This window comes from Trachinotus anak, unplaced genomic scaffold (assembly GCF_046630095.1).
Source record: "Trachinotus anak isolate AG129_WGS33_773 ecotype Australia unplaced genomic scaffold, CSIRO_AGI_Tana_v1 ptg000012l, whole genome shotgun sequence".
NCBI classification, from domain to species: domain Eukaryota; kingdom Metazoa; phylum Chordata; class Actinopteri; order Carangiformes; family Carangidae; genus Trachinotus; species Trachinotus anak.
This window is the reverse complement of record NW_027273863.1, coordinates 9,534,001-9,560,046: the sequence shown is the minus strand read 5'-3', so window position 1 is coordinate 9,560,046 and position 26,046 is coordinate 9,534,001. Positions and strand designations below refer to the sequence as shown.

Genomic DNA, 26,046 nt, shown 5'->3' with positions numbered 1-26,046 from the left:
AGTGGTGTTGCGGAGGTAAGTGCTCAGACTGAGTGCCTAAAACTAAACAGGAACGTAAATCTGGGAAAGTCAGTTTAGCCACAATAAGCTGAAATGGCATGCATTCAAGGCATGAGGTATATGAAATAAAATCATATTTTATGATTAGGTACTCCAAAAAGTGAATTTTTTTTTGTTTACATTTCTTGAAAATATAGAGCTACAGAAAAGTCAACTGAATAACACTTGAAATGTTTTTTTTTTTTTTTTTTTTTTGTACATCTGCAAGAACAAAATCTGGCTTAGTTTCACTTTTCACAACAGTCTGACCGAAAGTGAGACCATGTAACTTTTGAAACAAAAAATTTCTTTCTTTCCCTTACAATCAAGAAATTAAAGTAATTCGCAATCAAACACGCTCTCACTCAGTCCGATACACTCAGGGGTTTTGTTGCTACGGCCTTGTTTGGTCTGGTGTGACCAGTAGGCCTAGCTCAGGGAGGCTAATGGTAGCTTATGTTAGCAAACTATAGCTCAGTATCGCAACATAACAGTTAATGAGTTAGTGCACTGACTTCATGATATACTTTATTTGTGCTACTGTTAACGTTTCTCAACGTAGCTGTCGAATGTAGTCACAATGGCGACACAGTTACAAAGTCGCACTTTAAGCTGAATCGGGCTGAACTGCAGCGTGACAAAATCAAGACAAACTTTTGACAAGCTGCTCTGCTCTCTGCTCCACTTGTCAACATTCACATACATGTGGTATTAAAGCTGTGGCCTCAGGTATATTTAAAACTCTGAGGAGCCCCTATAGTCTCTGTCTATCTGAAAGGGGCTTGAGGTTGAGCTTGAGAAAATAACTTCATGGCTCCCCAGCACAAGCCTTTATTTAAGGCCACGACTGTGATCCACATCGTTGACAAGGTAGAGAACTGCTGCTGAGAAGTATGAAAGAAAAAAACTACAGACGCAACCCCCAGCCTCCCTGGACTGTGAGCACTGCGATTGGGCTTCTATTTCAATCACATACTTTCTGTAAAAGGGTGAGAATCAAGGCCTGTGGGTGAGGAGGTGGTGGGGTGAGGGGTTGAGTGCGGGGAAGGGGGGGGTTAGAGAAACAAGAGAGGAGGCTGTGGTAGCACTGATAGTGTCTTTTCGTCTCTGCCTTTGGTTTCCTGTTCTGAGTCAGTGTGTAACTCTGAGTTTTAACGTTGTCACATCAACACTGTTCTTGTGCGTCTCTCTCACTGCACTCGTTTCTTCTTTGAGGATTATCAGAATGGTGTCAATGTCAGCCAGCAGCTGAACTTCAATTATGTCCTATTTATGACCATTTAGACATAAAATATGTTTAACTACATGGATGTCTTTCATGAGGTGTGACTGAGCAACTGAGAACAAGACAGACCGGTGAATATGGTTCTCTCTTAGCTGTTGACAGGTCGCCATATGTAGTAGAAATCTGAGATGTATGTAGTTCCAGTCTGGACTTCTGTTAATTTTACAGAAAAAACTAATGTCTGATGTGTCTTTGCTCATACTGTGTGAGGAATCATTGCTGTCTGCTCATTAGTGGGAGGAGAGGGAAGAATTTGTCCTTAAAAATTCCAGTGTTGCCAAACTTTATGAACTGATTTCTCTTTTTGACCATTTTCAGCAGCAAAATACATCAACATCAGGCTTTCTAATAAACGTAAAGTGCTATTATGGCCGGAGTAATCAGAAAAACAGTAATCACAGATATGAAATGTGGTCTTAGGCTGTGTCACTGAAGTTAGTTGAACAGAAAAGATCTGGCTTTAAGTGTGAGCTGTGCGCTGGGAATAAAAGCCGGTAACAATGACAGGAGACCAACTCTAACAAACAATTAACTGATTTATTTTTGTATTATGCAAATGTCCAGAGATTGTGGCACCAGTGGACTCTTTTATCACGACATGAATCAGTGTTTTTGTTTGCCTGTCATGGCTGACTAACATGGAAATTAACTTCTGAGAGAGGGAGGGGAAAAAAGAAAGAGAAAAGGGAGTGTGTATGTGCAAGAGAGAGAGAGAGAGTGTGTGTGTGTGTGTTACAGTGTGAGGGTTAGTGGCTTCTCTCTGCAGCTTGTGACTGATATTTTGACGTTCAGACTGACTGGACAGTGTGTGTTGTCCTCAGAGCTGGGATGCAGTTACCGCAGTGACACTGCTGAGTGTGAGTATGGGACATGTGTTCAGCTTCATGCCTCGGCTATCTGCGCTTTGCTTGCAGGTCTCTCACTTGCTGCAGCTGCATCAAACAAACTCTGTTCCCACATCGGACAAAAAAAATCGATAGCGCTCAGCTTTGGTCCGACCTTGAACAGAGCCCAAATCTTCGCTATGATTTGTATTTTGAGCCTGACAGATTTCCACTGAAAACTTTTTTTTTTTTTTTCGACATGGTGATTTTATGCATCCTGTTTTTTTTAATATCCCAGCTGATACTTCCATGAATGTTGTTGTGTCAGTGGACGGCCCGGTAGGGTCTGTGCTTTGGCCGGGAGGGGGTTTTAATGATGTAAAGCAGCAGGGCTGAAGCAGTGTACCTGTAAAGGGATACTTCGGCTCCCCACCAGCAGGCTGTTGTGCGGAGCGGCCGTGCGCGTCTCATTAACGGGATCACTTTACCAGCGTCAAACAAACAGGTCATTATCCATCACAGCCTGTCCTGCCCGCAGGGGCCGTCCACGAACACGCACAGTTTCCGTCTCATCACATTCAAATTGTTAACAGCGTGTTTTTGAATCATATGGGTCGATTAGACTCCAACATGTCTACAGGGTTTTCAATCAGGCTTGTAACGTCAGTCTCAACTGTTTTAACAGACCGACCAAGCGCACAAATCCAATCTCGGTTTAAATTCACCTCAATGTTTTGCTTTGTTTACACAGCATTTTTAACTGTGGCCAAAATTAATACCAGAAAAACTTTATATCCCGATAAACAAACATCATTTTAGAAATTTTTTTTTTTCTTTCTGTTTAGCTTTGTTCGTTTAAAAACAGTTAATCATGTCATAATAATATCAGGGAATTAATATCACACTACTTAACCTACTACATGCTATTCATTTATACACTAAGGCTTTAGTCAAAGCCAACCATAAACGCCATAGGTCGTTCTGTCATTTACAGCTGTGTATATACATTAAGGACATACTATATCTTCTCTACAATGTCATATCTACCGGGACCCTCAGAGGGGAAGGTGGTCCTGCTTTTGACCACCTGCACCGCGACACCTGGTGAACGATAGGGCCTCTCTGCGCATGCGTAATAGCCTGCCAAAAATCCCAACGCCGTCTGGCCTGTCAACCAATAGTGTCCCAATCTTTTCAGAGATAAAGTCAGAGCAGCGTGGAGAGGGCAGAAGTGAAGTGGAAGATTTCAGACGCAAGGAGCACAGACTGAAGGACAGTACAAAACAAAAACAAAAACATGCCGAGGTCTTTCCTGGTGAAGAGTAAACGGGCCCACAGCTACCACCAGCCGCGCTACCTGGACGATGACCACAGTAAACTGGACACTATTCTGGCTCATGCGTGCGCAGGTGGGTTCGTTTGTGCGTAATTACGCACGGAAATGGTTTGAATTATGCTAGTAAGAGCTCTTAATGGAAAAATGACATGAAAGTTAGAAAAAAAGTCAGTTAACTTGTTCTCTTCTACTGTCATTAGAGACAAAATCTCAAGCAGAGTTTGAGTCCAGCTTGGAGTCGCGGGAGGATGCGTCCACCAGCGCTGACAGACTGTCCCCCGGGTCCCGGCTGCTGTCCCGGGGGTCACTGTCCTCCAGCTCTCCGCTGAGCTGCGGAGGCAGCGTGTGTGACCGATCCTCCGACTGTGATTTCTGGCGTCCCCCGTCTCCCTCGTCCTCACCAGGTCTGCTCAAATATTTTCAGCAGGACTTATGGTTTTTAGAGATGTTGGGGGGAGATTGAAACACTTTGTTAGTGTTCGGCCATTTGAACTGTGAGCGTGTCATGATTATTAGACCCGTGAGCTTATATAAAAACCGCTGAGTTTAAGTGGCCAAACTATTTTAAACAGTTTCATCGTGATATCGGCTAGTTTTGATCACAGTGGAGGAAAACAAAGATCAAGCTCACTGATTGTCACGGTTTGGGAGTCGATTAGTCATTTATATGCCTACTTTGTTTTATCTATATTTAATGATTAATTAAAGCCAATAGTTTAAAGCCAAATAGCTTGTCAATCACCAGTTACTGTGTGTAGCCTACTTTCCCGCTCAAGAGTCTATTTGATATGTAAAGTGCAAAACTTTGCTGCGGGGACTTGAGAGTTTCAGTTGTTTATTGTAGTCTAAAATCAGTATAACGCATGTCACGTTGTCATTTCCAGTCAGTGCAATTTTCAAATGATTGATTTGAAGACACATAATTTGCAGATCGCACTCATTCGGAAACATATCCACTCAAACTGCATCTAAATGAATTCCCAGATTCAGAGAAGTGCTCCACTCCGGCAGCGGAGGACGGTCACCACTTCAACATCCCCCTCTTTCCTTACTCCTGGTCAGCATACTCTGGCTCTGAGCTGAGGCATCTGGTTCAGGGGCCGTACCACCATCACCTCCAGGGCAACAGGGAGCCCAACTCACCCGTCAGCATCTACGGGGCAGAGGACAGCCGCACCGAGCCTCTTTACGCACAGCGGGGTCCTGTGGCCGGATGTTACCAGGATTATTCTTCGGCGGCCCACCAACTCCGCAGGATGCGGGACGCAGACGAGCTGTATCTGGATGTAAAGCAGAAGCCCGCGGAAATCAAGTCTGAAAATGATTTCATCTGCTCGAACTTCGAGTCAAATGGATCCTATAAGTGCATTAAATGTTGCAAGGTTCGTTTCCCCGTTTTTGAGATTTTGCTTAACCAAAATCATAACAGCTGGGTTCGCAGAGATGTTGATGATGTATTTTATTGATGATGAAGATATAACATTATGACTATTATATTCATATCATTCCCACCATAAAACGGGGAGTGGCAGTGATAATCTGCCTTAAATTGGTACTTTTGTTTCTGTTTTGAGACTGATTTCGAAGTAAAAGTTTCCTTCATCTACATTTCCCAAAAGGTGTTTTCCACACCTCACGGCCTGGAGGTTCATGTGCGGCGGTCGCACAGCGGGACGCGGCCGTTTGAGTGCGGGATCTGCGGGAAAACCTTCGGACACGCAGTGAGCCTGGATCAGCACAGAGCGGTTCACTCGCAGGTGAAGTCTCCTGACTGAAAATGGACTGTTGCATGAGATGCAGTGGAAAGACGAAGGCCTCTGGGCCCCACATCCTGAGAGCAAAGGCTCCAGAACCAGGCTGTGATTTTAGGCCTTGTGTATTTCTGCAGATAAATCTGATGTTTTGAGGCCTTCCGCATTCAAACTTTGAATATTTTATTTTATTTTATTTTTTTAGGAGAGGAGCTTCAGCTGTAAAATCTGCGGTAAAAGCTTCAAGCGCTCCTCCACACTGTCCACGCACCTGCTCATCCACTCGGACACACGGCCTTATCCGTGCCAGTACTGCGGGAAAAGGTTCCACCAAAAGTCAGACATGAAAAAACACACTTTCATCCACACAGGTGAGGCACTGCAAACTCAAAGTCGTCATGAATGTCACTTTTAAATGCGTGCGTAATGCGTAAAAACGCCTCTAACACTGACATATCCAACGGTTTTTTTTGTTTTTTTTTTTATTCCCGCGGCAGGTGAGAAGCCGCACAAGTGCCAGGTGTGCGGGAAGGCGTTCAGCCAGAGCTCCAACCTCATCACGCACAGCAGGAAGCACACAGGCTTCAAACCTTTCGGCTGCGACCTCTGCGGGAAAGGCTTTCAGAGGAAAGTGGACCTGAGGAGACACAAGGAGACGCAGCACGGACTGAAATGATCAGACGTCGACGCTTCAAAATGAAATCCTGCACTTTTAATGTACTGACTATGCATATGGATGGTCGTGTTTTATTCTACTTCGTTCTATTTTATTGTTCGTCGTATTTTCTCTCCCCTTTTTACAACTGTTAAACGTAGTTAATTATTTAGCCTGAGATGTTCTGATGTTGATTTTATGGAAATAAAAGTTTATTTATCGAGTGTGTATTTAACTTATTGATACTGAAAAGCTTCTAGTGTATCAGATGTAAACACTGGTTATCAAAGCTGAATATTTGTTGATAATTTCATGAATGAATTACCACTTTTAAATGCCCGCATGCTTTCTTTTCAGTTCATTTATGTAGCAGACAATGAAAATCCAGCTTCTTAGATTTAGTCAAATTGTTAGATTTATGGTCCGTAATTAAATATTAACCTTTGAAGCTCAGTTGTCCGTTTTTTCAGTTAGGAATTCAAAACATTTGGTCCCATTTAACAGCTTGCTAAAATACAAGAAAGCGCTTCTCATAATTTTGATTTTTTTTTTTTTTTGTTTTGTTTTGTTTTGTTTGAATCCACGATGACAATTAAAAACTGAATACATTTTTTGAAAAATCTGTCTCTGTCTCAGTCCACTGATTGTTTGTACGTTGTGAAAACGAGAAGCAGTGTTGAGCCATGCAGGCCATCAATCACGTCCCCAATCTGCATGACAGGTCAAAGTTATATCTCCACTATTAGAGAGAAAAACGTTTTGTTGCATGCGCCACCTGGTCAAAACCAAATATTTTCACACACACGCATTGTTAACATACTCATATAACAAATGACATTATGGTGCCATAAACCTTCATGTGAAGGAAGTCTGGAGAAATAGCGTCACTTTTATTACAGCAGTAGTTCTTCCAGTGCAGCAATAAGCAGCGTGTCCACATGGCGTTTTCACTTGGAAAAGCTGGGTGTGATTTATTTGGCCCTGCAGGTTAAACATCCACAGCACAGAACTTCAAGGATCTGATTTGCACATATCTCTCCACAGATTGTGTACATACTGTAATGCTGCTCCATAATATCAACAGTCTCCACTCCTACATCCTAGATCAGTTTGTGGTGTGTTTGTGGTCAGCTTGTTTCTTTGTGAAGTTGGGTAAAAAAAAAAAAAAAAAGTTTTTTGCCTTAATAGCTATTACAACCAAATTTATTCATGAAAATATACTTTACAGAGAATGTCTGCTATGTTTATTTTATTGAATCAGAGGTTGAGAGTGTATAATTATTATTTGTATGTCCATGCCTGACTGTGTGTGTCAGTGTGTCGGGGTTTTAAACAGCCGGACTAAGTTCAGTAGATCCTGCTCCTGTAGACCGAGCTCCTCCATCAGTGTGTTCAGATACTGCACTGATGCCGGCGTCTCCACGGCCTTTTGCACCACCGGAGACACCTCTGACAACCTGAAACAGAAAACACACAGAAATTATACACAACACCACAGTGACAAGGCCGTAATACATTTCTCTAAAAGACTAGACACCAGAACAAAAGGGAAACATTGATATTCTGATAAATGTCAATAAACTTTTGAAGGACACACTTCAACACGGATTGTTAAGACTGTCCTAAAACTAAAATGTCTCCTCTTCAACCGACCATGTAAAGGTAACATTAAGATGTTAAGTTCTTATTTTAGCCACGTGTTCTGAGACCGAGTGCTGACCAGGGTTCATGTTGTTGTAAAAGCAGGTTTGCTGAGTCATATGGTTACTTTTGCTGAGTAACAGACAGATCAAGTCTTTTAAATATCTATGTTTATGTACCATTCCTGTGGGTTCTAGTCATTACTCAGCAAACTTACCCACAAAACTCAGTAAATCTGCTTTGGAGAATGAACATCTCACTGCTTAGTGTGTTTACGTGCACATTATATAGATAGATAAACAGATAAAATACTTTATTAATCCCTTGGGGAAATGACTATTAGTTATCCTGGTTCTGATTATGAGACATCATATTTACATCCAACATCATATCCTTGTATACATGATCATAACAGTATTGAGGTTTCTGATCATCTGTGAGCACTTGATTCGTCTTGATTCCTGAACATCTCAGCTGCTCATTTCTCTACGAACAGAGAACGTTCAGAAACCTGGATGAGGCGTTTACAGCGTCACAGTTTCTCTCAGCGTACTTGTGGTAGAATAAACAGATTTCTCAAAATCAGAAGAAGGACTCACCCAGATCTCTGACACCACAATATGATGTTTACAAGCACATGTAAACACACTCCATGAATCCTGAATCATCCAGTAATATCTGAACCTTAAGTAAAAACCTTGCAGAATCAAATTAGAGAAAATTACAATACAATCTATATATTTGTTAATATTTTAATATTGTTTTAAATCCTCACCTGTATCGTAACCTACAACATTTAAAAAATGCCTAACACACGCAACACAGAACCAGCTAAACTGTCACGCAGCCCACCCTTGACCAAGTGTGTGTTTTAGCTGCGAGTGCGCCTCTGTGTGTAGAGCACTGTCAGTTGCCATTTTATTATTAGGTACAGCTAACTAAAACAAATGTAGTCTGATGCAACAGCCCTGTAATAATAAATTATACCTTCATGAATGTTTGAACATTTTAGAGAGGAGCTGATTCAGCTTGAGGATCATTGTGGAGGCTGCAGTCTGTGGTACTGTGCTATACTGAACGGTGTTATAGTGACAGGTGTTTCTAATACGTATACAGAGTAGAATATTAGTAAATCAATTGATTAAAAACTGGCAACTCAGTTTATGTTTCTGTGAGCCAATATGCCTGCAGTAACATCACTATGTAAAGATTGTTTATCTCCAGCTAAATCCACTGTTTGCAACCCTCTAGCTGATCTCCTTTACTTCATCCATCGCTCTCCTCCTCCTCCCTCCCCCACCCTTTCCTCTCTACCTGCCCTGTCTACCTGTGTGGGGGTGCGCTCCTGGTTAATCTCCGGTTCACCCCGGGGTCTAGTGTTGCAGGGGGGGACATCCATTATTCAGCTGGCCTGAACAATAGAGGCCAGACTAGCTCCACAGCTGCCATGCAGCAGACAGATAAGACAGCTCACCAAATTATTCATGATGGAGGAATGGAAGGATGGAGAAGCTTGAAGTTAAACAGGTACTAATGAAATCATGGAGTACCAATGGCACATGTGACAAATAGAATAAATGTTTCCAAAAGAGCTGCTGATTATTTCAGACAAATAAAATGAAAACTACAAGTGCCTTGATGATAAGCCATCATATAGCTTCTCCTGCAGCCACTGACAATAGCTTAACATGCAATAAGTACGTGTTATTAAGTGGTTCATCAGTTAGATAAAAATCAAAACTTAAAAAAACAGTAGTTTAAAATACTGATCTCTCAACATTACCGAGGCACATTTCAAAACACCCACAATCAGGTCAAAGCCACAACACAGAGAACAAATCAAGTCTGTTATTTACCCAGTTAGTTTGAAAACGGTTTTATTACAACCCAAACCCGTTTTTTTCCTCACTCCATTTTCAGTATTATACAGTATTTCATACTACACAAACTACCCTACTTTTTTTTAAGAGATTTTCAAAGACAACTACATTTAGTCAAAAGACTCCAGTTTTTTCCACAATAATTTCAAAGTCCATTTTCAGGACCTCACTTTTGCAGCCTAATCCATTTTTATGATATTTAAGAGTGACAGATTTACTGTACATCAAGCTGCACAACACTTGGTGTATTCTTTTGTTCAGTTCAAGAGGGCCCATAATGTAAGTTATGATACTGATGTAAACGGACCTGGGGCCACTGAGGGAATCATAAATCAGAGTCAGGCGAGGATCAGGTGAAAGTTTTCCCAGGCAGGGCAAATTAAAGTGCTCATTTTGCTTAAAAGCATACAGAGGAACTATTGTGTGTGTGTGTGTGTGTGCATGTGTGTATTTAACTTAAAAGTGTACAGGGCTGCTTGTGTGTGCCTTCTGTCCTGCATCACGGATCTTTAGAGGGGTAATCAGGTGGAGATAAGGCCGTGAGGCGTCTGTGTGTACTTAGACGGGAGCAGCACGGAACTGTCCATGAACTACCAACACACATGCGCACGCGCACACACACAGACAGACAGACACACACCATATGGCATGGGCTAAACAATGCCACATCATATAGTATTTTGTCAAATGCACCGTGAAGCTTTGAAGCTGAGAGTAAATCTAAGACACAGTTCGGAAATGTTATGGCTTTCTTTGTTTGAGGAACAGGGCAGGTCTGTGGAAAAGCTGTTAATCTGTTAATGTGACAGAAAATTACAGCATAATACTAATACATTACAACTTTAGATTCAATATACATATTATGATTATTTTACCATGTTATGTCTTGCATTTATTTAAGTATTCAATTACTACCCAGAGGAGTGACTAATATTTGTTTTACCACTTCACAGCTGTATGGCCTGGCAAACCAGCCAGCAACTTGACCTTAAGATGTCACAATGACCTTGACCCTTAACCTCTGACCACTAAATTCTGATCAGTTCATCCAATGAGTCCATGTGAATATTTGTGCCAAATTTCAAGAAATTCCCTCAAGGTGTTACAGAGATATCACGTTCACGAAAACGGGACGGACAGACGGACGTACAGATGTACAGACTGACAACCCGAAAACACAATGCAGTGCAGAGCCATTAGAACTGTGGCTTATCCTTTACAAGCTACTGAAACATACACTTTTTTTCACGCTCTGACACACAAACAGTTGCACACACACAGACAGTGAGTTTGCTGACAGGGTATATTTCCTGGGATCTTTGCTTTCCTTCTCATACTTTTTTTCTGTCTTGCTACTTTACTCCACAGCCAGCAGGGGTAACATCCACCCACACCCCCTCACACACACAGAGTAAACTTACAGATGCAGAAGCACCACAGCTATGAGGGTCCACTCTGGAGTTTTGTGGAGGATGTTTGTGTTGGTGAACCTGTGGTGATGAGAAAAAAAAAAACACAGAGTGAGTGACAGGTCAGCACTGTAGAGCAACCTGCAAGTCATAACTCCAATATTGATGTTATGTAAATGAGTTTGACTATGTGCTGGAGAGAAATCTAACCACAGAAAACATATGAAAATAAACATACATAAATTTTGATTTGAGCAGCCTTCTTCTGGTAAGTAAACTAGGAGAACAAAACGTGCACAAGGCCGGACCAAACTCCACAAACACTGCCTGCAATAGTGCAGTGATGTATGCTGCTCTGACAGCGCTGTGTATATTCAGTGGCTTCAGCCTCTTGTCAGCGGGGCCTCTCGACGGCAAGAGAATTCCTGGAAGCGGGACTCTGGAGGTGTTACTCTGCTGCCCGTTCAGCTTTTAAATCACTGACACAGTGATTTAATAGCAGTCCTGTTGAAAACATCCTAACCAGTCGATGGGAATATGCAATATGTCTATGGCAGGAAATGTTCAATTCAGGCACAGGTTTTAAAATATTTTTTATTAAAACTCTATAATGACCATTACTGGGCCAGGAAAATATTTATTACACATCTATTATACAACAAACACAATATCAAAATGCTATACTGTTCACATAAAAAGACACACAATAACAAAGGGCAGAAAATAAAGAAAGTGAAGTTTTGTCACAGGAGCGAATAATAAAATCAGTCATTTTCATTTAGCTGCCTCAGTTTCAGTGTCTTGGTGTTGTGTTTACTGACTCGCTGTCATGGTTTACTGCGGCACATGGACACAACTGAGCCACCGCTAATGTTATTAACAACACCTGTGTTTTTCCTGCTGTGACAAGTCTAAATGCCGGCTGTGAAAAAGACCTGCCATTGGTTCACGAAGTTTGGTGACCTAATGCAGTTACAACACGGCTCCGCCCAGTGTCAACCTGAGCTCAGGTCTAATTAGCCTGAGTTGGTGACACCTGTGCAGGTGTACAGAGCCTTTTAAAAAGAACACAACTTCATACTCTATGCAGAGCACAGTGCAGAGGGTTGATGTTTTGACCCTTTACGAAAATTGCAAAACATTTCATGACAGAAAGCCACATGTACATTCCATCTGTGGTGATGTGTCGGAAAAGCACGCACCAAAAATGACCACTCACTAAATACATGTGTAATGACACGTCAAAAATGGATATATGTAAATGAATGTGGTGAGCCAATAAAGCTTTTTCACAGCTGACGTTGTGACTTGTCATAGCAGAAACACCACAGGTGTTACTTATTCACATTAACAATGACTCCGTAAAATTCAAGAGTTCCAGTAAATGAGGATGCGGTACCGATTATGGCCATAATTAAAGGTTTTAACTGCACCTGTGCTTTTCCTGCTATGACGTGAAAAAAGTCTATGAGCAGTTTCATGAAACCCCTGTTGCTGTCATGTCTCATGCCTACCTGTAGGGTGCACCAGAGTTCTTCATCAAATCTTCCCACAATGTTGTGAAATTTAAATAAAATGTATTTGATATTTACAGGTGTATTACTCCAATTTCTTTTGTAATATTATAGAGATCTTAAGCATGTTTAGCTGATGCTGGCACAGAGCGACAGATGGCTGTCTTTGTTAGACAGTTCTACACCGAGATAAAAAGCTTCACTCACTTGGGAGAAACCCACTAACATGTGAGTTCCAGTATGCCTAAAATAAAGCCTAAATATCATAAGAACACGACAATATCCCCAAATAGCACCTTAGGAAAGCAGAACAAGTCCCACGTTGTGGTATAGCTCAACTAATTACTGAAGAGTGAGGCACATCATTTCATGAACGTAACAGAATGTCTCTACGCAGGGCAGTGAGGCAGTAAGCAGTTATTCTGTTACATGCTGTGATCAGGTGTAGCTATTGGTTACTGAATGTTTAAATGAAGTTGATGTGAACCATGATTCCCTGTCAACACTGTGTTTTCTGTCTTTTAGCAACGTAAATTACAGTTAAAAAGAGAACTTCTATGACACGTTTTAAGCCCATTTTAAGCCCAAAAACTATAAGACATAAAAAAGAAAATGTGGGTGTACGTTTACTGTGTGGCCTAGTGCTGGAGAAGAGGGTGTATGGGAATTTATGTGCACTGACCTGAATGTCCTGACCAGTCTGTTCAGGTCAGTGGAGACGTCGCTCATGGTGAGACGCAATGGACCCACAATGTTTCTGAGACTGCACAACACAAAGACGGGGAACAAAGAGAGACAAATACAACAGAAAAAATTTTAATTTTTACTGTCAATGAATTTGTGCTATTAAGGGGAGCTAAAAGGTTTCAAACAGCTACAATAAATACTGCGCATGTGCATTTAAGTTCTTTTGCGTAGTCCTTTGCGCATTGTTTAATAAACCAATACATGGTCCTGTAACTGAAGGTGCTTCAAAAGTTAAAGAATTACACTGCCAGGTCCCAGCAGCTTAACACTTGACCCACACATCTTAATAGCACTAAATTCATGATAAATTGTTACAAGTCTGAACTGGTATCTCTGGACTGGCACGGCTATGAAGTACCAGCAGAGCTACAAATGTGACTTAAATTAAGGGCCATTCACAGCTGAGAAAGCACTTAAGATCCACCTTATTGGTCCTCAATTGATTCTGTATTATGTATTTTAAATCAGATTCATTTTTTTGGTTACAATTGTGTCTTGAGGAAGGCTTGGACAGAAAAGACTAATAAGCCATCACATTGTTTGAATGGACCTTGAAATAATACAATAAAAAAAATAAATACACCATTAAGGGTTTTTTGATGTACACGTATGTACATGTCACCAAAATAAAAATACACAAAACATGTGGAAGGACAAGCAATTCATGCACATAGCTGGAAGAGACACACTCATAAAACACACACATACCAAATGGTGAGCTTCTCCACTGCAATTCGTTTCTGGATGATGTGCTGAGCATTAGAGTCAACGAGCGGCAAAACTGGGTCCTTAATTTCCTTGTCCTGGACTGTCACCTGGTGGGGGAAAAAAACAAGATGCATCAGTGTTGGAGAGCAAATGTCAGTATATCAACACACTTAGTACTGCACCAATGAAATCTGTTAATACATTATGTTTTCAATATAGTGCCTCCATGTGGTCACTGACTCTTACAACAAGCACCTCCATTCACAACGCTCCTCTCTTTTTTTTCTTCTCCTCTCCTTCACTCACCTTGTTATTCAGCGCCTCTACCTCTTCAGGCAAGATCCACGTCCCTTTATAAAACTCCCTCACTCTGAGCTCCTGCAGCTGGGTCTCCTTCCTCAGCGTCTCTAAGTCTGGAGCTGCAGCAGACGGCCTCTTCAGTACCCCGGCATCAGCCCCTCCGCTATCCTCAACTGTGACCTCATCCTCAAGGTCATCTTCATCCAGCTCCTCCTCTTTGTCCTCCTCCTCCTCTTTTGTATCAGCGAACGGAGAGCCTAGTGAATGGTCAGCACCATACAGGAACTTCAAGGTCTCATCAGTGCTCCATTCCTTCAAGGTTCTTTTCAAGCACTCGAGGAGATTCAGACGGATGGAGTCGGGTTTTGGTGCAGCAGTATGGTTCTTGAGTAGATCTCGTAGCCCCGCTGCCCCTTTCTTGCTCATTCCCACCTGGGTGATATTCAGTCCTGGCTGGGCAGACGTTGTTGAGCTGTGGCTGTGCTGATCAGTGGTGGTTACTGTTGAAGAAGAGAGATGTTTGCTTTCTACTGTGGGTTTTGAGTCAGTAAGTGGAGAGGTAAGTGGTGTAGTGGTGTGGTGTGCAGGTGCTGAGTCAACAGGCAGGGAAACAGTGTGAGTGACAGTCTCAGACAAACTGCACAAATTCATCTCCACTGTAGCCTCTTCCACACTGGGTTCCTTAGGGAAGTCTTTCTCCTCTGGTGGGGCCAGATCAGTATTTATGATGTGCAGCTGTTCAGTATCAGGTCTAACTTCTGTTTTACATGAATGTGACTCTTTCCTTTCATCATCTCTCAGTTTCTCTGCATCCTGACTTTGCTTTTGCTGCATCTCATGTTCATCTCCTTCTCCATTATGTTTCTTTCTCCTCTGCATCTTCCCTTTATCTTCATCTGTGCGTTTAGGCAGGTCACCCCAGTGCACCCTGGGTCCCTGCCTCTGGGAGACCACACTGGAAACAAAGTCCTGCTCTTGTTCAATGTCGCTGCCGTCGCTGTGGCTGAGGCCACCTGCAGGACAACTCTGCTGAGAGCTGTGAGGGTCTTCGGGCTGAACAGCCAGAGGGTTCTCAATGTCGTCCTCTTGGAGACGCCTCTCTGACAGAAACACCTCCTCACCAGAGCTCCCACTGAACACACGTGTAAGGCTGAATTAGCAATCTATTATAAAGCTTATACGACACTTGAAACATTTGTTAGTAGAATCAGCTCTGCAATAAATCTGTAAATACTATTGCATTTATATATATGCATTTATATATTTATAATGTGTACTTTATGAGATGTAAACACTTAAGATAATACATACCCATCTCCTTTCTTCATCAATTTAATTTCTGGAGGGCTGTCAGTGATGAGGGAAGTGAACACATGATCTTAGTATGTAGAAAATGATTATATCCAATGATCAGTTCATCGTTGTTGTTCAGGAAAGAGACAGGGAGCAGTATACCTTTCATGCTGCCTTAGCCAAAGAGGTGTCTTTGATATTTGTAGCTCAAACTCTTTGGAGGCTTTGTAGCAGAAGTTACTACAAAAACACTAAACAAAAGAGAAAGGGAAAAGACGTGTTATTTTTTTTAGTTATACATACATACATACATACATCAGTTATACATTCATATATATATATATATAATTTATTTATTTATTTTTAGAATTTGATTTTAAAAAAAATTGTTAAGCAATGTAGCAGCACTTACCTTGCGCTCTGTAATGTCGTACACTTTATTGGTCTTAGTAGAAATTTTATACTGTTGAGTTGGGATCTATGAAGTGAACAGTAGAAGTGAGCCATGATAAAACAGCATGAAACATAACGGCATCTACTTCATACAATGGATTATAAGACTGGCACGAATGGTCTTACCTTGCCCAGTTTATTTTGACATATGGGATAACCACAGAGTTTAGCAATTGATCTCTCCTCTATAGCATCTTTGTAATTAGCTGGAGTGATGAATCTGGCCTGTGAAGAAAGGAGACTGAAAACAGGCTGAACACAACAGCTATGTCACCTTACAGAGTAAAGTGAAAAACTGAAGAGGAGGAAAGCACTGAAATGTGAGAATGGACAGGAATTAGCAGGAATTTAAATCAGTTATCATCTCACTGTTGATTTTTAACTTGTAATTGTTCAGACTAACTACTACAATGTAATAGCATGGTCTGTTTTACTAATTAGAGTCAGATCAGTACAGGTAAGGGAGGCGTCACAGGACTTAAGGGACTGAAATTGGTCTCAGTGTTTGGGCTATGTCTTAAAGATTTATCAGTTAGCTATGTGACTGAGCTTATGCTGGTCCCCCTTCCCAAAGAAGAACTGAGCTCAGATGATACATACACAGTCAACCAGGAAGTCTTCAGCCACGCTGTCGTCCAGGAGACGCTCCACTATCTTCAGAGCTCTTTTCTCCAGCTCCAGCTTCTCCTTCAGCTTCTCCTTCACCACCTCTCTCCTGACAACATCCAGCACAAACATCTCAACAGCTGTTGGTGTTCTATTTACTTGTTTATATGTATCACTTCAACTTTCAACTTTAATGTAATCTTAAACGTATTACTGTATGGTAAAAGTGCATTAGCTTCAATCAGCACTGATAAAAATTTAGCATCCAACAAAATAAATAAAATTTCACACCTTCTTGCTTCTTCCTCCACGGTCAGTGCTTTGACACGTTTTCCACCTGACACACACAAAAAAACATGTTTATAATGCTAACAGGTGAACTGTAAAATGTTTCCCACTGCTATTTACTGAACAGTGAATGAGCAATTCCATAAACCATTATAACATTAAAACGTACTTAACGTTAGCATGAATGATGTTTTGACTTCTTTCTGAAGCCTGTTAGCATGTTTGTTAAGCCTTACACTGGTATAAAAGAACAAATTGTGCGTGGAAACCAACCTTTTTTGGATGTTTTATTGGAGGCTCCACTCCTTCTCCTCTCTTCCGTCTCCATGCTGTTTCTGTTTTCTACGTTTTCAACTTTGACCCCTGACGTATTTATCTCTACGGCAAGCCCAAGCGGCCAAACCAGCCGTTAGCTCTCCTGTCAGGCGGCGTGGTAGTTTTAACCGGGCTGTTTGGGACATGAAGCTTGGGTGGGTATCTACCTCAGTATTGTCCCGTTTGACACCATTATATCCGCCGATAATGTTTACGGTTAGCGACTGTGTTTCGCTAGCACTGGCTAGCTTTGATAGCAGAAAGCTTTGTTTTCAGTCTTCAGGCGAAGCTAATTCTGAATAACTGAGACTAGCATTTATTCAGTTCTGTTTACAGCAGACTGTCCAGCCCACATAAGCTTATCGGATCTTAACCTTAACATAACCCACATGTCCGTACATATAAATAATGATTCAACTCATATAAAGCCAGCTAGTTGTGGAGGTAGACCCTCATGAATCAGGAGTTGTTTGATTATTAGCTAGTATGGTGTGCAGTTGTTTGTTTTGGGTTTTTTTTGTTTGTTGACATTGTAAGTGTCCTGTTTGTTTTGGAGGATTGCTGTGTGACGAAGACAAACCTCTCCTGAAGACAGCAGGGATGGCTCTGGAGCAGCTCAGTGATGTGGTCCAGAGATGTGTGAGTCCACCAGATCCTCCTCCTGACACTTCATTCATCCACCCATCAATACCACATTTCTCCATCTGTCCAGGCTTCTCCGTAAACATGTTAACACAATCATTGGAGTCATTTCATCTTGGTGGTAGAAGTAATCTGAATGCATTTACACAGTGAACAGTAGTGGTACATCTTTACTAGCTGTGTACAGCTCTGTTCTAGCTGCACTTTAACATGGAGCCGTAGGAATAAAATGTTCCTTTCATGAGCATAAACAACGTCATTCTACTGTCTGTTCTTCATTCCTCCGAGGGAGGCTTAGATATATAATAAACAACTGAGATTAAAAGTTCATTCTCGACCTTGGAAACAGTTATTGACTTACGGAGTTCACCACAAGGTGCCTTCAGTAGCTGCTCTGGAGCTTTCTTTCCTTTTCTTTTTTTCCCCTAGTAACTCCAGAACAGCTACTGAATAGACCATGAGGACTTCAATGATATTTCACTGACTACTGATCAAATGTGAGGCTGCAGTTTATTTCATCATGGATTGACTTACAATAGAACAGAAGAAAATCATGAAAAAAACCTGACACAGTTTACCAGAAGCCAAGGTGACGTCTACAAACAGCTTGTGTTTGTTGAATCAACAGCCCAAAACCCCAAAGGTATTTAGCTTACCATGATATAAAACAGCAAAGTCCCAGATTTGAGCAGCAGGGAACAGTAAGTGTTTGGCTTTTTTTGCTTAAAAAGTGACTCAAATTATTAATCAATATTAATTTTCTGTAGATAAACTAATCAGTTGGAATTATCTCATTGCTAATTGACTTCAGTGACATACCTATATTTTCTCTGTTTTAACCCCTTTATTTGTCTCTGATTTACACAGCAAGCGCTCCCTGATGACAGCTACACCACTGAGGATCATGACGCCTTCACGATTGCTGGACGGTCCTGCATCGAGGAGGGGAACAGCACGCAGGTCCTCAGTATAGTCGTGGATGAAAAGAATCAGGTAGATTTCTTTGAAGCTGACCCTTTCAGTGCATACACTTGTTTATAAATGTGTAGCATATTCCTTTACATAGCCCTCCTTTACTCCTCTTTCTGTAGGACATAGTGAGATCTATGGGTTGGAACCTGCTGCCTCCCCTGATTCAGGTTTTGCTCAAGAAAGAAGATAAGAACCTTCGTCAGTGCCTGGCTATTTTCAACCACCTGCTGGAGGTGTGCTCGCCTGCTCCACAGATGCTTCACAGTATCACAGATAGTGGTCTTATACTATCCAAAATACAGTTAATGATCAAAACTAAACCACTCACAAATCTAGCAGTGTGTAGATGCTTAATGTCTTGAGTGTTGGGACTAAACTGTCCTCTTAAGGGTGAGCTTTGGTTTTCCAGACCTGCAGGCCCAAGGAGCTGCTGATTGGCCTGTTGGAGCAGCTGGAGCAGGATGACCTTGACACGATAGCAGAAAGTGTCCACCTGCTGTTGAACCCTCTACAAAAAGGTAGGGAACATTTCTTTAAATATACACTCCAATAAACTTGTGATTAAATGTCAACTTATAAAGAGCTGTTTTCATTGTTTCACCTATCTCTTCCTCTCAGTGCTGCTGTGTCTGGGCAGCCGTAAGGCCTCGTCCTTGGGCATGACCCTGTCCTCTGCGCTGGACCAGGTGGCCAAACTGCCTCTACCTCACACCAAGGACCAAGAGGAGGATGACGTCTTCTCGCTTTGCCGCTGCTGCACCGACCTGATAGCCTTCATCAGACCCTTTGTCCACGAGGTGAGGCAGAACCTCCTGAACAGCGAAGAGCTGAGCGAGAGCAGAAACAAGGTGGCGGCTGATAAAGAGGATGAACTGCAGACAGAACTGCTGAAGTTGTGAGTGAGAAAATTTGAAATGTTTCGCAACTCAGACTTGAAAAGAAAATATCAGCTCATCGCACATTATCTCACATGACGTTATGGCAGTGAGCTGTATGAATCTCAGTCATGGTGTTCAGGTTGAACCAGTGTGTTTTTATGTTTTGCAGCTGTATGAAGACTCTGAGTCACCCCCTGTTGGAGGTACAACTCAAGGATCCCGACACTCTGGCTGTGTCTCCCCTCAGGAATTTTGCCACAGAGATTCTGGTGTGTGACATGAAATGAAAATTAACCAGCATAATATCCTGGAAAGAGCTGGCGTCATATTAGTGTAAATGTTGTGATGGGTCATCTGTGTTTGTTTTGTGCAGAATACCCTCAGCGCTATCGGAGAGTCCCTAGCCAGTCTTGTGCACCAGCCTCTGCTGAGGAGAAAACAGGTTCCAGGCTTCCTGGAGGAGGAGGTGCGTTATCCTAAAGAGTCTTTGGCCAGCCTGGCTCACCTGGTGTTCGTCCATCACCTGGCTGCAGATACTTTCCCCAGTGTTTTCAAGTAAGTTCAAGAAAATAACTATGGCCACAGAGCACTGGGATGCTGATCTACAACATGAGTGTCTTCAGACTTGGCTGAAAATTAGGGTTGGACAACACTGATTCATACCGTCTGAATGGACGGATTGTTACGTTCTCCTAACTCCCTCTGTGTCTCTCCAGTCCTGTGTTCTGTCTTCGGTGTAACATGGAGCACACCTGCCTCCTCTTGTCCAGGTGAATATACTGTAAGGCATAATATTACAGTACAGTTCCTGTACTGTGCTGCAGCGTTCCACCATCTGATTGCAGCTGGATTTGACAAAAGCATCTAAAATGACACAAATAAGGCCACAGTTTAGCAAATACTGCGTTTGTTTGGTAATTCAAAGTAAGATTAGAAATTCAATTAATTAGTTAATTCATCAAATGAATCTAAAAGAATACAGCATAATTCATGTACTGTATGTTGGCTTAAAAATACAAGACATACATATGACAAGGTTTACAGTAAAAAAGTAAGACAAAGAGCATTTTGTCCTAAATTAAGTTTCCTTTACAGATTGAATCTGAATCTCCCTCTAAAAACCACATCATGTAAGAAATAAAAAAATTCACACACCATATATCAGATTTTAAATGGAGCATTTAGAACATGTCTGCATATGTACAATACAGTATAACTGAATAAATACAGTTGGATCTGCTTGTTAATGTCTGAAGTTAGCTCTTGTGTATTTGAGATAAACACAATATAATCTATTTTTGTTTTGTTTGTTTTTTTTTTTAATTTTGTTAGAACTGAGGAGACCAGGATTCAGAAAGGACTGGTGAGTCAACCTGAAACACTCAATTAAAGACGAGGGTTGTTTTATTGTTGTGACATTCTGGAGACTGGTTTTGTGGTTTCCAAATTTTTGGGAAGACACAAAAGTTCTTGTGACGTCCTACAGGCTTTTTTTTTTTCATCTGTTTTGTAAAGCTGTATTCAAAAATGTATTTGTTTGATTCAGAGATTTACAAACCACTGGCCTTAGGACACATACAGTAGCTCATAAACCGATGCTCATCCTGACTGAGGGTTCTCAGAACAAGTTGAAAAACCTCTTTATATCCTTCATGGAATAAAAGTCAGTAGGTTTGAGAATTTACCAGGATGAAAAAAAACTGTAGCCACAGCCATGTTGTTATCTATATCAAAAGCTTTCATCCTCATTTTAGGACATCTCAGACTCAGTTTGTCTGGTTCAGCACAACGTTGATCAGTGGTGGAAGCTTCAGTTTGATGTATGTGTGTTTCCCATCACACAGGAACTGTATGAGAAGAGTCTGGTGCGGGTAGCGGATGGCAGTCTGCCTGCTGATCTGCTGGAGATCAAAACCTTCCTCGAAGTCCCTCAGGTGAACACAGTTATGCACTCAGGTTATTCATGCAGACCTTGGCTTTCACTCCACTGTGAGTCATGTAGTGTGAGGCTGTTTTACTGGTACTGTATTCATCTCATTCACTTATTAATTTCAGTGTTTATTTTCAGAACTTAGTGAAGGTTATGACGATATGTCCGAGACATGATTTGGTAAGTCTTAACATTTGTTTGATAAATAATATTTTGTGCAAAATGTGTATTTACGTAGATGTAATTGTGATGTCCCCAGAGGGACCCCTTTCTACTTTTATATTTATTATAGCTTTGAAATTAATATGCAAGTGTTTCATTTGAATTTGCTATTCTCTTTGAAAATAGATATATTTCAATGTTTCTTCTTCATCAACAGAGAACTAAAGGTCTGAAGGTGTTCCAGCTGAGCATTGACAAATTTGACACTGAAGCCAAGTATAGTTTTTTCCAGTAAGCCTCCACCTTTCCTCCTTAAAAGTCAGCAGGAAGGTCTTTCTCTGTCACAGCACTCAATATAATGACTTCTGTCAATCACCTTGTTTCAGGTACATGCTGAAGACTAGTGGTCACTCAGGAGTCGAAGGCTACATCATCAAAAACATCAAGAATCAGATTGACGTTGCCCTGCAGGTGAGTTGTCACTTTGAATTTAATGGCAGCTGTGAGCTTTGTTGCCATTTTCCACCGGTTTCGGTGCTGTCATTTAGCTAAGAGCTAAATGACAGTGTGAAGTATGTCTTTGTCTCTCTCTGCCTGTCCTCAGCCAGGTAACAGTAACACCTGGTTTGAGGGGGTTCACCTGCTCCCTCTGCTGCGTAAAGTGCTCAGTCTCCCAGACGGCCCAGAGACCGACCTCCTGCAGTACCTGGACAGGTCAGCACACACATACTGTAGCACTCCATCCATCCATTATCTAAACTGCCTACCCTGCACAGGAGCATGGAGCCTGTCCCAGAATCCTACGGGCAAGAGGCAGGGTAAATAAGCATCGGTCAGATTACTGACACATGTCGCTGTGAAAGGAAAATGTCAAAGTGAGCTTCTTTCTCTCAAGATTTTAAAAAATCCAAGATAAGATTTGTTGATTGATTTGATCTCTGAAGTGTGAAATGAACAATGTTTAATGAGATGAGCACAGTTAAAATGTTTATTTCAGATTGAAACAGTGACAGAAGCCAGTTTTATTTTTTCTTTAAGTGAATGAGACTGTGTTGCATTGTCACTTTTAAGAAAAACATTTCTTAATATTTGCCTGGTGATTGCCGTGCATACATATGTTTTTCACAAATTAAAATGGATAGTATTTTATAACAAACACATAAACAATTTTGAATCATGAATCCCTTAGATTTGTGTTATTTTTAGGGAAATGTGAAATGTGTAAGATACAGACAAACAACATTTACATTTGAAAAATAATCTTGTCGTTGGTCTCTGGTGGAAAAAGTATGTAAGTAAGTGAGTCTGTTGAAACTGTTTTAAAATGAGCTCAAACCTAGTCTGGCAAGTTAATATTGGCAGATATGTGGTTCTAGCTTCAGTTGAAAGCTCTGGAAATAGTTAATAAGTGGACCTTGACCACATTTTTTATGTGTTGTTTTCTCAGAGTTATGGAGTCTCTGAACCTGCTGCGTTACCTGGTCATCAGAGACAAAGTGACACAGAACCAGGTGAGTACAACCTTCAGACCGGAGCCAAACAATGACTCAACATAGTGTTAATGGTTGTTTTATAAGGTCTGGAGTTCATGGATGGATTACTGAACGGGTCTACCAGGCACAGGATCAGGGGCCCCTGTACCAGAGCCTCTGTATGAAGTGACTGTTAACGTGTTTTGTTGGAAAGTCAATCGAATGAATATAAAGAAACTAGCAAAAACATACAAAACAAGTAAAAATAGACAGGTATCAAGTACAGAGACAGAACTCAACTTCAAAGAGACACAAAATGACTAAAAACAGAGACAAAACTATCACAATGAAAGATGACTAAAAAGAGAATCAAAATACGTACAAAAGGATGTAAAATGACCACAGAGAGACACAGATGAGACACAAAAGAATATGACACAACATAACTACACAGAGATGCAAAAGTACCACAGACACAAAGCAAGTGAAAATTGACTTAATCAACTAAAAAGAGACGCAAGGCATCCACAAGGAGACAGATAGACGGAAAATAGAATGAAGGGATGCAAAGAGACACAAAAGAGGTTTGACTGGACTCAAAATAAGCACAAAGCATCACTTTTGATCTGTGAGTCTTGCTGTCATGTACTGAAGGAGGGCAGGGGGCTTTTACATGTCTGTGTCCTGGGGCCCATTGACTCGTAATCCGTCCACGCCTGAGGTGGATGAAATTTCTCCAGAGCTTCTCATTTGAAAAGTCACCAACAAACTTTATTCACCTACAAGGTTCTGATTCCCAGAGTGCATCAGTGCCAGGTCGATCCAGCCAGTCACAGCCGGCCTCAACTTAACTGCACTCAACTGGTTTTTCTGCTGTTTTGATCTGGCAGACGGGGATCTGGACAGAGCTGTATAAAATAGAGGATACGTTCATGAAGCCTCTGCGTGTTGGGCTGAACATGTCGAGAGCCCACTATGAGAGGGAGCTGCACAACACCATGGAGACCAAGAGGAGCAAGGCCAAAGGTCAGACCAGCACTTTGTTATTTACACTGACAAACAACTCAGCGGCTTTTTTTGTAAAGCAACACAATGTATATGCAAGAGTACAGAAAAATATGAATGCCCTATATTTTATAGCTGTAAAGCTCATTTTCACCTGCAGCCCTAACACAAAATAACCTTCTAGTCTGAAATACTCTGCTGACGCTTTTACCTTATGCAGAAGTGACAACTAATGTTCTGACAGCGCAAATGTGTTTTCCAGAGGAGTCGATGCTTTCTGTGTCCGTCGGTGACGAGAAGCTGCCCAGTATGACGTCAGAGTCACAGATTCAGGTCAGCAACTGTTTCATATTCATGAGAATCAAAAAGCATTTGATTGTACAGCACTAACGAAGAGCACAGTGAGGACCTGACTGAATTTTAATGTGTCCTCTCAGGCTCTGCACTCAGCACTGCACACGTTTGACATGATCGAGAGCGTGTTGGTGCGGATAGAGGAACTCGTCGACGTGAAGGAAAATCTTTAGACTGAGTTGAAGTTCAACTGCCAGACATCCTCACCTGTCTCAGGACCTAATGGATAAAAAAAGCCTTCAACTGCTCTGTTAATGCATCATTTCAACAGTTAAACCATGCAACTGATGATTTTTTAAATAATATTTCAAGTGTTTCAAGTTGTCGTCAGCAGATCTGCTGAGTATTTAGAATCAAGTGTAACTGTAAAATGTTTCAGTGTCTACAAAACAAACCAAATAAAGGCTGGGAAGTTTTTATCAGTCCTGTAATACATTTGCAAACTTTTGTAAACAAAAAGATTAAATAAAGTTATGAACTGTTTCTGTGATATTTTTTGTGGTAAAAACCATAAGTTGTAGTTTTGCTGTGTTCTGGCACTAATAACAACAGAGCCTGAGTAAAATGAGTCATAAAAATCTCATCAGGTGCAGAAGTAATTACGTTGTCAGTATTGTTAAATAATCACTACACAGTGCTTAGTCTATAGTCACTCCTCTCGTTATAGACAGTTCTCTTAAATTTCATTGTTGTCATATGATGCCACACAAAGAGTAAAATTGATGAAAAAGCGCACACACAATTATTGTGCCAACATTATTTTATACATTATCTTGAAAATGTGAATTATAAAGACCTGAATGTTTAGACAGCATATTCAGTAAGTATTCAGACCCTTTATCCATTTAATGTTGCAGCCTTATGTTAAAAATAAAAAAAAATCCCTCAGCAATCAACTCAATCCACCATAGTGACCAAGCAAAAACAGAATTTTAGAAATTTTGTATTAAAAAGAAAAAACTGAAATATCACACTGACACAAGTATTCAGACACTTTACTGTGACGCTTGAAGTTTAGCTCAGGTGTCTCCTATTTCTCATGATCAGTTTTTACACCTTGATTGGAGTCCACCTGTGGTGAATTAAGCTGATTGGACAGGATTTGTAAAGACACACACCTGTCTGTATAAGGTCTGACAGCTGAGAACATGTATCAGAGCAAAAACCAAGCCATGAGGTGGAAGGAGCTGTGTGCAGAGCTCAGAGACAGGATGTGTCGAGGCACAGATCTGGGGAAGGCCACAAAACATTTCTGCTGCACTGAAGGTTTCCAAGAGCACAGTGACCGCCATGATTCTTAAAAGGATGAAGTTTGGAACAACCAGGACTCTTCCTGGAGCTGGCCACCGGCCAAACTGAGCAGTCTGGGGAGATGGACCTTGGTAAGGGAGGTGACTAAGATGATGGTCACTCTGGCTGAGCTCCAGAGGTCCTGAGATGGGAGAAACTTCTTTGATTTTTAGCACAAGAGTGACACATAAGAAAATGTGAAAACTTTTCAAATGCACTATGTACATACACACACACACCGATATATATATATAGCATAAATGAATAATAGATAAACACAAATAAGTCGGTGTGTGT

At 41.3% G+C, this 26,046-nt stretch overlaps 3 protein-coding genes across 6 annotated transcripts; 2 read left to right on the top strand and 1 right to left on the bottom strand.

Annotated features, from left to right (window-relative positions):
* Window positions 1-6,510, top strand: gfi1aa (growth factor independent 1A transcription repressor a). Of its 3 annotated transcripts, none has more exons than XM_071491248.1 (7): window positions 1-15; window positions 3,347-3,557; window positions 3,685-3,888; window positions 4,469-4,866; window positions 5,104-5,241; window positions 5,441-5,606; window positions 5,733-6,510. In XM_071491248.1, exons 2-7 carry the CDS (start codon window positions 3,446-3,448, stop codon window positions 5,909-5,911), a joined length of 1,197 nt encoding a protein of 398 aa, XP_071347349.1. In that variant the 5' UTR covers window positions 1-15; window positions 3,347-3,445; the 3' UTR covers window positions 5,912-6,510. The 3 variants fall into 3 exon arrangements, with proteins under 3 accessions (XP_071347349.1, XP_071347348.1, XP_071347350.1); XM_071491247.1 differs by lacking the exon at window positions 1-15 and adding an exon at window positions 2,056-2,181; XM_071491249.1 differs by lacking the exons at window positions 1-15; window positions 3,685-3,888 and adding an exon at window positions 2,056-2,181 and having other exon boundaries at window positions 5,733-6,049.
* A 249-nt stretch (window positions 6,511-6,759) lies between these two features.
* Window positions 6,760-17,127, bottom strand: rpap2 (RNA polymerase II associated protein 2). The gene is made up of 12 exons (XM_071491243.1): window positions 17,003-17,127; window positions 16,733-16,778; window positions 16,436-16,550; window positions 15,962-16,060; window positions 15,795-15,860; window positions 15,545-15,633; window positions 15,401-15,436; window positions 14,096-15,221; window positions 13,790-13,896; window positions 13,017-13,097; window positions 10,833-10,901; window positions 6,760-7,347 (listed from the first exon to the last, which is right to left on the bottom strand). The coding sequence occupies exons 1-12, from the start codon at window positions 17,055-17,057 to the stop codon at window positions 7,203-7,205; spliced, it is 2,034 nt and encodes a 677-aa protein (XP_071347344.1). The 5' UTR covers window positions 17,058-17,127; the 3' UTR covers window positions 6,760-7,202.
* glmna (glomulin, FKBP associated protein a) lies at window positions 17,091-24,942 on the top strand. 2 transcript variants are annotated; one of them, XM_071491245.1, is made up of 19 exons: window positions 17,091-17,199; window positions 17,601-17,683; window positions 18,554-18,679; window positions 18,778-18,891; window positions 19,068-19,176; window positions 19,277-19,553; window positions 19,706-19,805; window positions 19,910-20,091; window positions 20,253-20,306; window positions 20,869-20,899; window positions 21,381-21,470; window positions 21,605-21,646; window positions 21,846-21,919; window positions 22,015-22,099; window positions 22,233-22,342; window positions 23,076-23,139; window positions 23,991-24,126; window positions 24,368-24,438; window positions 24,543-24,942. In XM_071491245.1, the coding sequence occupies exons 2-19, from the start codon at window positions 17,645-17,647 to the stop codon at window positions 24,630-24,632; spliced, it is 1,794 nt and encodes a 597-aa protein (XP_071347346.1). In that variant the 5' UTR covers window positions 17,091-17,199; window positions 17,601-17,644; the 3' UTR covers window positions 24,633-24,942. The 2 variants fall into 2 exon arrangements, with proteins under 2 accessions (XP_071347346.1, XP_071347347.1); XM_071491246.1 differs by lacking the exons at window positions 24,368-24,438; window positions 24,543-24,942 and having other exon boundaries at window positions 22,233-22,446.
* The last annotated feature ends 1,104 nt before the right edge of the window (window positions 24,943-26,046 follow it).

Excerpts from the sequence above, each read along its gene's own strand:
- gfi1aa (XM_071491248.1), top strand. The coding sequence starts at position 3,446 with ATGCCGAGGTCTTTCCTGGTGAAGAGTAAACGGGCCCACAGCTACCAC. Across the intron at positions 3,558-3,684 it reads TCTGGCTCATGCGTGCGCAG|AGACAAAATCTCAAGCAGAG; the intron begins GTGGGTTCGTTT and ends TACTGTCATTAG. Across the intron at positions 3,889-4,468 it reads GTCTCCCTCGTCCTCACCAG|ATTCAGAGAAGTGCTCCACT; the intron begins GTCTGCTCAAAT and ends ATGAATTCCCAG.
- rpap2 (XM_071491243.1), bottom strand. The coding sequence starts at position 17,057 with ATGGAGACGGAAGAGAGGAGAAGGAGTGGAGCCTCCAATAAAACATCC. Across the intron at positions 16,551-16,732 it reads GTGGAGGAAGAAGCAAGAAG|GAGAGAGGTGGTGAAGGAGA; the intron begins GTGTGAAATTTT and ends GGATGTTGTCAG. Across the intron at positions 15,222-15,400 it reads TTGATGAAGAAAGGAGATGG|TGGGAGCTCTGGTGAGGAGG; the intron begins GTATGTATTATC and ends ACGTGTGTTCAG.
- glmna (XM_071491245.1), top strand. The coding sequence starts at position 17,645 with ATGGCTCTGGAGCAGCTCAGTGATGTGGTCCAGAGATGT. Across the intron at positions 19,806-19,909 it reads ATTTTGCCACAGAGATTCTG|AATACCCTCAGCGCTATCGG; the intron begins GTGTGTGACATG and ends TGTTTTGTGCAG. Across the intron at positions 22,343-23,075 it reads CTCCTGCAGTACCTGGACAG|AGTTATGGAGTCTCTGAACC; the intron begins GTCAGCACACAC and ends TTGTTTTCTCAG.